At 47.0% G+C, this 10,136-nt stretch overlaps 1 protein-coding gene across 4 annotated transcripts in view; it reads left to right on the forward strand.

Annotated features, from left to right (window-relative positions):
- Kdm4a (lysine demethylase 4A) overlaps window positions 1-8,239 on the forward strand; it is a 54,909-nt gene extending 46,670 nt beyond the window's left edge. For all 4 annotated transcript variants that reach the window (XM_017801179.2, XM_008845379.3, XM_008845380.3 and 1 more), the window contains exons 16-22: window positions 620-675; window positions 2,348-2,456; window positions 2,772-2,957; window positions 4,189-4,359; window positions 7,342-7,461; window positions 7,776-7,868; window positions 7,996-8,239. In XM_017801179.2, coding sequence (XP_017656668.1) covers window positions 620-675; window positions 2,348-2,456; window positions 2,772-2,957; window positions 4,189-4,359; window positions 7,342-7,461; window positions 7,776-7,868; window positions 7,996-8,136 — 876 coding nt within the window. In that variant the 3' untranslated portion in view covers window positions 8,137-8,239. The remainder of the gene's footprint in view (window positions 1-619; window positions 676-2,347; window positions 2,457-2,771; window positions 2,958-4,188; window positions 4,360-7,341; window positions 7,462-7,775; window positions 7,869-7,995) is intronic.
- Window positions 8,240-10,136: the final 1,897 nt, after the last annotated feature.

Consider the following 10,136-nt stretch of genomic DNA (forward strand, 5'->3'; position numbering starts at 1 on the left):
TGGCTCAGCAGTGAAGAGCACTGGCTGCTCTTCCAGAGGACCCAGGTTCAGTTCCCAGTACCCAATAGACAATTAACAACCACCTCTAACTCCAGTTCCATGGGATCTGATGCCCTTGTTGGGTACAGTACACACATGGTACATTTACATATACACAGGCAAAATACTCACATACATAAAATAAAAATACATAAATAAAAAAGAATAGTCACATTGAAAAACAGACAAATATTTCAGTTCTGAGTTTGGAGTTTGAGAACATGGCTCAGGTGGATCATTATGTTACTTTCTCTACTGTTGCCCCTAAAACCAGGCAGGAGTCCCCCTGTAGGAAGCCATCAAAGCCCTGCATGGCCTCCAGGCTGTTTTGGCAGCTTATGTAATGTTGCTCACAGTTGTTATGAAAAGTCACTTCAAAGAGGGTTATGTTAAAATACTGGTGTACTTTGGCCTGGAGTGTCCTGGCTCTTAGAGGGGAGTCCTGACTACAGGGTGTGTCTGACAGCCCACCTGTCATCACACTGCTTTCTTGGTGGAGTTTAGAGCTGTCCACAGGACGTCTCAGGGAGGGCAGATGGTGTTGACTTGTTGGTAACCACCTTCTTCTGCCTTCTGGCAGGACTGCTGTTTATGCTCGTTGCGCGGAGGGGCCCTGCAGAGAGCAAACGACGATAGGTGAGTTTTCTGAGCAGTTGGTGTGCAAAGGCCCAACTCTAAAAGCAGCACTGGGAGGGCAGTGGCTCTGCTTCTACAGCATGGTGAAGAATGTGGAGCTGGACCACATCTCTAAGATTTATTTCAGCAAGCAGCCCCAAACCAGGTGTGGTGGTGCATACCCTTTGATCACAGAGGCAGGAGGCAGAGGCAGGTAGATCTCTGTGAGATCAAGGCCAGCCTGGTCTACATAGTGAGTTCTAGGCCAGCTGGGGCTACAGGGAGACCCTGTCCCCAACAAACAATAAGCTGCCCTAGACTGCCTTTCTAACGCCACTTTCCCTCCGAAACCGAGATGTAAGTAACATCCTCCTTTGAGAGGAGCTGAGGACCCTGTGAAGGTGGCACAGGCCCTTCATGGCTTAGAAGTGAGGACACTGACCTTGTTACAGCTGAGGCTGGTGACTGCTCACCCCTTCTTCCTTTCCTCTGCCTGTCCCTCCCTTCTTCCCTCCTTTCTTTCAGTATCCAAGTTGACCTAGAACCTCTTATGCAGTACCTGCTGGTACCCAACATGATCCTCCTGTCTCAGCCTTCCAAAGGCTGGGATTGCAGGCATGTATCATAGTGAGCAGCTTCCTCAGAGAAAACTCCTTGGCCCATACCTGCTATTTGGAGAGAGGACAAATGTCCTCAAGGGGGACAGTAGGACACTGAGGAGAGCTTAGCCAGGTCACCCACTGTTAAACCTGCAGAAGTTTCTGGGCTTCTTGGCCATCAGGCAGCTCATTCTCACTGAGTTGCTTCTTTCGTTCTCTTTCATGTCTACTTGCTGTGAGGAAGAAGCAGGCTCTGAGTTTTTGCTCTGGAAGGTCTGCTGTCTAGGGAGTTGTATGTACAAGTTGGCAGCAGCCAGTAGAGGATAGCTTACTTCCACATAAAACCCTGTGGAAGCTAGCCTTCCACCTCCAGGGATACCTGATATGCCACTCCTGAGGGATGGCTGCTCTGCTGTGCCTCCACCATTCCCGGTGGTCATTGTGTTCCTCCCAGTGGCAGGGTAGGCCTGTTACACTTTCCTCATCTGGAGTGGAAATGGCTCTCTTGAACCTCTCATCTTTGCCTTTTAATCTCTGTTCTGTCCTCCAGAACCACAAAAAAAAAAAAAAACCCAAACCGTTCCTGCTCCACATGGCATCCCTGCTAGTGCTGCAGACCACTTCCATGTCTACTGTTGGAAGTTTTCATGTAACCTCAACTTTAAAAATAATTTGGGGCGGGTGTGGAGCTGAGATTGAACCTACAGTCTTGTGTATACTTAAACACACACTACCAGTAGTGGATCCTCATCGTGGCCTGATAATAAGACATTTCACAATGTGGGAGGGCATGTCAGTTTCCCAAGAAGTGCTTTCCTATGGAAAAATCCTGATTTTTCTCTAGTTTATTCTTACCCCTGAACCTCACCATGGTCAGTCAACTATGGTTCTGCTTCTTTTGCCATAAATTGAGGAGAAACAACACTGTACTAGCCTTGGGCAGTGAGGTGGCAGATGACCCTCACTTTCTTGGGTTCCAAGACTTGGGTGGCGGGGCGGAAGTCATTGTCAGTCCTGGGTGAGGGAGGAGGTACTGTCGGTATGCCTGCAGGTTTGTAGACCCAGAGGTGACTGAGGCCTTCCCCTTTTGGCAGGTGGGTCCATGTATCGTGTGCTGTAGCAATTCTGGAAGCAAGGTTTGTCAACATTGCTGAAAGAAGTCCAGTGGATGTGAGCAAAATCCCTCTGCCCCGCTTCAAACTGGTAAGGAAGAAGAGAGGGGCTTTTGAACTTTGCACAGTTCCCCTACTGATGAGTCTGGGAGGAATTGGGTGCCTTTCTCCTTGGCTCATGGCTACCTTCCTCCTTTGGTTTTGATTAGTCTGTGATTCTAACCCTGCGACCAAGCTACCTAATGAGGACACTCATGATTAGATGTAAGTGTAGAGCAGCCATTGGGTGTCCTGTTTTGCGAGGAGGTTAACTCCTAATCGCTTGGTTCTGTGCATTTGGGAGGGAAAACCAGAAGAGGCTGGATGGCCAGTCAGTGGAATCATGAGCTCTCTCCCCTGTGTATAGAAGTGCGTCTTCTGTAAAAAACGAAGAAAAAGGAACGCGGGCTGCTGCGTGCAGTGTTCTCACGGCCGCTGCCCTACTGCCTTCCACGTGAGCTGTGCCCAGGCTGCTGGGGTGATGATGCAGCCGGACGACTGGCCTTTCGTTGTCTTCATTACCTGCTTTCGGCACAAGATTCCCAATTTGGAGGTGAGAGGCTGCCGCTGTGGACTTTTGGCAGTTTGGGGGATCATTTTCTATGCATGCTGTCCATTTATTGTTTCAGCAAGTATTCTGCTTGATGGAAAGTGCTAATGGATAAGCAATTAAGAGATGGCCCCTGTATCTTTACCTCAGCTGTGTCCTTCACAGTTGACTAGTGCCAAATTCGGATTTATCTGTTCCCTTGCTTGCCTCTCCATCATTAAACTCCCTCAAGGTCCTAATGGTGCTCATCTGAGCATCTTTTTTCCTTACTCTGATGCCTGGGACATGGCAGCAGCTCTGGAAATGTTGAGAGCTGATGCTCTGACAGTTGGACATTATTTGCCACACAGGAGATGCCTAGTATAGTTCTCCACATCGTGAATGTGGGCAAAGATATGTGGAGTCCTAGCTGCAGGAGTTATGAAATGGGCCTGGGTGGGTGCTGAGGAATGAGCAAGAAGTGTGAGTGCATTCAGGGCTTCAGAAATAGGAGCACGTCCTATAAAAATGAGTATGTCAGGCTGGTTCTGTGCTGGTTTTGTGCACCTGGCAGGGCCACTTAGGAAACGAGCAATGCCCAAAGGATGAAATCCCTCCACTGCTGCATTTAGGAGTTCACTTCTTTTCCTTCAGATGAGGAGAACTTCTGGAAGTTCATTGTTTGGGGGTGTGCGTGTGTGTGTGTGTGTGTGTGTGTGTGTGTGTGTGTGTGTGACTTGAAAGATACATAGGAAACTAGTATATATATGTATATAGTATGTCAGAGCATGAGAAGTACAGTGGACAAAATTGGAGTAAGGCAAGGGATGTGAAAGAGAGGCTAGTAAGGAATGGGGCTGGTGAATAGACATTGTGGGTGTGAGAGAGCCAGGGTGCAGGTGAGTGTGTGATGAGTCTACTGTCCTGGGTAGAGGCAGTAGCAGTGCAAAGCCCCTGAGGTAGGAGCACATGTAGTAGCCCGTGTGTTCTGAGAATAGCAAAGAGGCCTGAATGTCTGGAGCAGTCTGGGTAGGAAAAAAAATTATCTAAGAGCCAGTTTGGCCAGGAATTCAGGTAAGCCAAATTAATGGAGGGAATGTGGCCCTGGCCTGGGATACAGGCATCTGGAAAAGCCTGCTGCGGCTCTCATTTTTACATTTCCATTTCTATGCTTATTTGATTTGGATTGAGCTTGGTCCTCATTTGCCAGGCCTGTCAACTTAATGCATAAATAACCCAAGCCTGTTTTTTGTAGCGTGCCAAGGGGGCCTTGCAGAGCATCACTGCAGGTCAGAAGGTCATTAGCAAGCATAAGAATGGGCGCTTCTACCAGTGTGAGGTGGTCAGGCTCACCACTGAGACCTTCTATGAAGTCAACTTTGATGACGGCTCCTTCAGTGACAACCTTTATCCTGAGGACATAGTGGTAATGTCTGCAAGTAGCCTCTGGGGTAGTTTGGGGCTGATTTGTCTAGAGATGGTTGAGGACTGACTTGAGTTTCTCTGCCTCCTGTCAGTTCCCAAACAGAAAGAAGCATTCGTTTGGGTCTTTTCTTTCAAGGAAAAATTTGTTCTGCTATGGTACTCTTCTCCTAGAACTCATTGGAGTCAATGTTTTCCTGCAGTTCTTTGAAATCTACATGTTTTTCAGTCTAAATAATTCCTGAAGCGAAGGCATCTAGAGTGCAGGAGACAAGCCAACGCTTTGGAAGCAAACCAGTGCTTATACCAGCTTCACTGCTTAGAGGTTGTGTGATTTTAAAAGGAGTGTTCCACCCTCTTTCCTGCCATGCCTACTTGGGAGGTACAGAGTCTACTCTGAGCTCTGCACAGTTGAGGCTTTGCAGATATGAAGAAACTACTTGAAAAGGGTGCAGCTTACCAACACCCGAGATGCTGGGGGCCCTGCCTGGACCTACTCCTGGGTTTCCTGGCTCAGTGTTCAGAACTTAGTTCAGGTTTTCCCTGCCTTTGGCCTCCCTTTTCCTGTGCTAGTCTAAGCACCATGGCAAAGGACCGAAGCCATTTCTTGACAGATTGGGTCTTCCTATGTTTATATTGCATTAGCAACTTTATTGTTAAAAGCATATTCCTTAATTACAAGGCAGAATGTTATTGTCAAGCTGAGGGTATTCATAGGCATAGTACAGCCAGGGCTTATTAAACTCTTGCATATACCCGGTGCTGTGCTGAAGACTGGCAGGTTTCTACCTTCTGCAGGCTCCGAGAAGTAGCTAGCCTTAGAACTCAGAACAGTGTTCATAGTACTCCATTTTCCAAAGGTCTTAAGACTTTAAAGAGCTTATGTTTTTGTGGGTTTTGTCTATCAATAGTTATTCAATTAGAAATTAAAGCTAATATTAGTTCCTAACTATTTTAATGAGGGGGGGTGAAACTAGCACGGAGAGTGCCATATTTCTCCAATATTGCAGTCTCTTGCCTCTCACTTCGTCATCCAGTCCATTGTTAAGGTAGGGCATGGTCATGCGTGCCTGTGATCCTAGCACTTGAGAGGCTGAGGCAGGAGGGTTGAGAGTTCGAGGGTGGCCTGAGCTATAAAATGAGACCCTTTCTCAGAAAAAAAAATATTGAACAAAAAAAAGTATAGGAGGAAAAATTGGTCTCACATAAACATAAGACACATACTTGGAACAGGGAAGAACATTTTAATGGCCTAGCTGAGAACTGAATTTTTTTGCAGTACTGGGTATTGAAACTAGGGCCTCATACATGTTAAGCAAGTGTTCTACCACCGAGCTACATGGCTAATTCTTAAAAAAAAAAAAAAAGAATTTTTTTAAAAAATGTGAATAGGATCTAAGTTGTCCTGGTAGGCCTTGAACTTGTGATCCTCTTGCCTCCTGAATAGTTGGAATTAGAGACCTGTGCTACCAGGTCTGGCTACAAGAGGCAGTCTTTCAGTCTGTCTCTCAGAGTAAATCTTGTGCCTAATCTATTACACTGTACACTGATCATTTAGAATGGCATACTGGGCTTTGGGGATCTTCCAAATGATGTTAACTTTTATTATAAATATTTTAAAAATCACATTCCTATTGTCACCCATCTCATTAGAAAATTAAAATTCTGGGAAGGGCTGATGAGATGGCTTAGCAGGTAAATGCATTTGCCGCCAAGCCTGATGATCTCAGTTTGGTCCCTAGGACCCACATGGTGGAAGGAGGGAACCAACTCCTGGAAGGTTTCCTCTGATCTCCACATGAATACTGTAGCATGTACACACACACACACACACACACACACACACACACACAATGCTCTGAGAAGCTTCAAGTTCACAACTGTGAGGGTTACTTTCTAAACCCATCTAAGTTTTGCTTGATAGCCTGTATTTTATATTTTATTATTGGTAATAGAGGCAGTGTCTCTGGTTTTGTGGAAGTGACAAACTTCATTTGTTTTCAGGAAGGTGTTTGCCAAAGGTGTTTGCAAGTCTCAGTAACCAGTTTATCTGTCAGTCATTTTCTTTTCCCCTAAATAAAGCTGGTATTCTGAGGGGTGGGTGGGGGAACAGCTGGTACAGCTGAACATTTAATAACTACACAACTGTACAGGTGCCTTTTTAATCTACCAGTGTTGGCAATTGAACCTAGGGCCTCAAGCATGCTAGGCCAGTTTTCTACAGCTCACACACAAGTGATTTTCCTTTAACCACCCTAGAACCATATGCAGCACAGAGCATCTTCAGGTGCTTACACATGCAGTCAAGGCCGTAGGACGTAGCTAGGTTAATTGCTCCTGCTTCCCAGGACACTGCTATGTGAAGCCAGGCTTTTTCAACTCTCTTAAATTTTGAGTGCACAGTGGTGACAAATGCAGTAATGACTAGTAGAGCTTTTTGTACACAGGGCCTGTTGTATACATCACAGATTTTTCTGGAAATGTCCACACGATAAAAAGACTAATGGTCTGTTTTTGTTTTGTTCTTATTTTTTGCGGTTATGGGGATCAAACTCAGGGCAGGCACTCTGCCACTCAGCTACATCCCCAGCCCTGGTTTTGTTTGTTTGTTTGTTTTTTTGTTGTTGTTCGTTTGTTTGCAACAGGTTATACTACATAGCCGAAGCCCAACTGGCCTTCAACTCAGGTCCTCTCATCACAGTCTCCTAGGTGTGCCTGACCACTCAGCTAGATGATCCTTTCATTTCTTACTTCGTCTGTATTTCAAGAACAGATTTCTTAAAACATACTTACAGTTCTACCATTTCTTCATGGCAGGGGTGGGGTGGGGTAGAGCGAGGTCCATTTCCAAGTCTTTATTACATCTTTCAGCCCAGAGCAGGCTACCTTGTCTGAAGGTCTTGATCAGGAATTTCTCCTAGCTCATTCTTCTGGAGTCGAAGTGGTTTACCACTGTGGTAACAACTCTCCTCTCTTCTTTCCTCAGAGTCAGGACTGTCTCCAACTGGGACCTCCTGCTGAAGGGGAAGTGGTTCAAGTGAGATGGACAGATGGTCAAGTCTATGGGGCTAAGTTTGTGGCCTCCCACCCCATCCAGATGTACCAGGTATCCAGGGGTTCTTCTGTGGGAGCTGAGGGCAGAGAGGGTACTTTACTAATTCAATGTTTCCTCTTGGGCAAGTGACTTGCCTTTGCTCTTGGGAGAACTAGGGGTCAGTAACAGTCATCACAGAGCTAGAGGTCTGCTTTATGTTCACTCTGCCCTGTGGCTTCAGAAATGGCTGTCCTTATTGTGTATTACTGTATTGTGTATTGTGTATTATAGTTGTGTATTACTGTGGCTGCAGGAAATTGCCACTGTGCATGGTGTGCCAGCAAGACTCTAGTACCCTAACCTAAAGGCCTTTGTTTTCTTGGCAGGTGGAGTTTGAGGATGGCTCACAGCTTGTGGTTAAGAGAGATGACGTGTACACACTGGATGAAGAGCTTCCCAAGAGAGTCAAGTCTAGATTGGTGAGGATGTGTTCTGTGTGCTCTTGGTCCTGTCTGGGAGGGAAAGGGTACATAGCAAGGGTGTGTCCTTTGGAGTTTTTTGGTTCACCTGGCCACAAAGTGACAGTTTGGCTTGGCTCTTCTACAGTCAGTAGCTTCAGACATGCGCTTCAATGAGATTTTCACAGAGAAGGAAGTTAAGCAAGAAAAGAAGCGACAACGGGTCATCAACTCAAGATACCGGGAAGATTATATTGAGCCTGCGCTGTACCGGGCCATTATGGAGTAGATGCTTCCAAGTCCGAAGAGGTTCCTAGCCATCAAGGCAAGAGCACTCTAGGGTTCCACAGCACAGCAGACACTTGGAACTCAGAAGTCTATAAAAGTGAAGATGTACAAAGAAAAGGAATGAAATGCCCGACCCCGTCACCACCTCATCCTGCCTTCATCAGATTTGGCCATAATGAAAAGACAAACTATTTGGGGACACTTGGCAGCAGCTGCTGATCTTCAGCTGAGGGGCTGACACTGGAATGCTGTGACTGCATTGGCCTCCGGTCCAAATAGGGGTCAGTTGTGCCTGCTGGGCTGGTTACTCTGATCCTGGCCTAGGACATAGCTTCCTACCAACCACCAGCACCAGCCAGGCAGATGTGCTGGTGCTTGATCTGACCCTCTTTTGTATTTATGTGTGTGCGCGCGAGGTTGTGTGCGTGTGCGCGTGCATGTGTGCAAATGTGTGTATGCTTGGTCTGGACCAGCTTCTGCCAGCTCCTGGCCTTCACTTTCTTCATTGCCTCTGCAGGGCAAACAAAATGTGAAATTCTGCCCTCAGCTGAGCTGAGTAAGAAGCTTGGGGGATGACTAGAGGTGGGTGTGCCATCTGTCCTGACCTGGACCGATTTCAAGAGAGTACTGGCAAAGCTGCAGTATTGAGATGCTAAAGAGCTGGTTGCCACCTCTTTGTTCTCACTTGAAGGAGAACTTGGAGGACACAATAGTGTGTGCCTACAACTCTAGGCACAGAGCCTCTGTGGCGCAGTATTAGAAGGTGTAGGTGGGGACTACCTTGAAGGGAGAATTTTAATGATGGAAACAGGCAGTGCCTGGTGGGTGATTTTTTTTTTTTTTTTTTTTTGTCCAGAGAAAACTGCAGTTATTCAGGGGGCTATGGGAGTAGGATGAACTGGGGCCACGGGAAGGGGTGGGAGGGCCTATTGAGGGTGGGGGGTGGGACTAGAGGGCAACACTGAGGGGGTTAAACAGGTTTTTGCTCCTCTTGAATTTGTTTGCCTGGGCCCAGTATTGGAGGGCTTCACACCTTACTTTATGTATAAAGGAATCAGATTTATAATACTTCCCCCTTTTTTGTTAACGTATGAACGCTATAAACCAAATTATTTTGAAAACTGGTGCATTACCTTGTCCTTAGCAATAAACTGTGTTGAGCAGAGGATTGACTGTGGTCTGCCCCATGGAGCCTAAGTGGCCCAGGGTCAGGCTGGGGATGTATCCATAGTCAGGCTGTGGAGCAGGGTCTGGGACACTAATCCAAAGGGGTGGGTGCCTTCTTTGTCTGGTTCTGTAGTAGACCAAGTGCAGTGGCCCAAAAGCATCCAGGGTCTTGTGGCTTTCAGTGCCTCTTTTTGCTTCTCCTGCCACGGAGATGAACCAAGAGGAGGTAACAGAAACTACGGAGTCTTCTCAACAGAACTTGATACCATATTTGAACTCCATTTGTTGTCTTCACTATCTTGGGCCAAGTTAGTGTCAGCATCTGTATTCCATACACATTGTGGAACCAGGAGGGTTTTAGGTGCTTGAAGAACAGGAGACCTTCCCGGGACTGTGGAGTATAGGAGCTGCCCTCGGAGCTGCCTGTATGTGTTGAGATGCTTCCCTGGAAGGAAGACCCAGTTATTGGTGCAGCGGGTCCCTGAGGACTGAGTGGACGAGGTGGGTGAGCCTTGGGGCAACTGCTAGGTGAAATACATGCAGGGCTTCCGTTCAGCAGAGCTGCTGCAGCTGGCCCTAGACAGCTGTGTGCTCCTTGTGGCTGACCCTGTCCAGGTGCAGAAACTGCTACTCAATGCTTCTTTGTGTGCCTTGGGCTTGGGAAGTGGATGCTGCTTGGTATTGGTTGTTGGGGGAAGGGAGAAGCAAGGCGTTTCAAAGATACTTTTCAAAGCCAACTCTCTTAGAGCCAAGGAAAGGAAGTTGACCTTTTTGCCCTTGACTGAAGGACTGGGATGTGGCTGGGCAAACCAGGTAGAGCCAGGCTTTCCTGGA

Source organism: Nannospalax galili, unplaced genomic scaffold (genome assembly GCF_000622305.1).
Source record: "Nannospalax galili isolate Female #2095 unplaced genomic scaffold, S.galili_v1.0 scaffold1402, whole genome shotgun sequence".
Classification (NCBI taxonomy): domain Eukaryota; kingdom Metazoa; phylum Chordata; class Mammalia; order Rodentia; family Spalacidae; genus Nannospalax; species Nannospalax galili.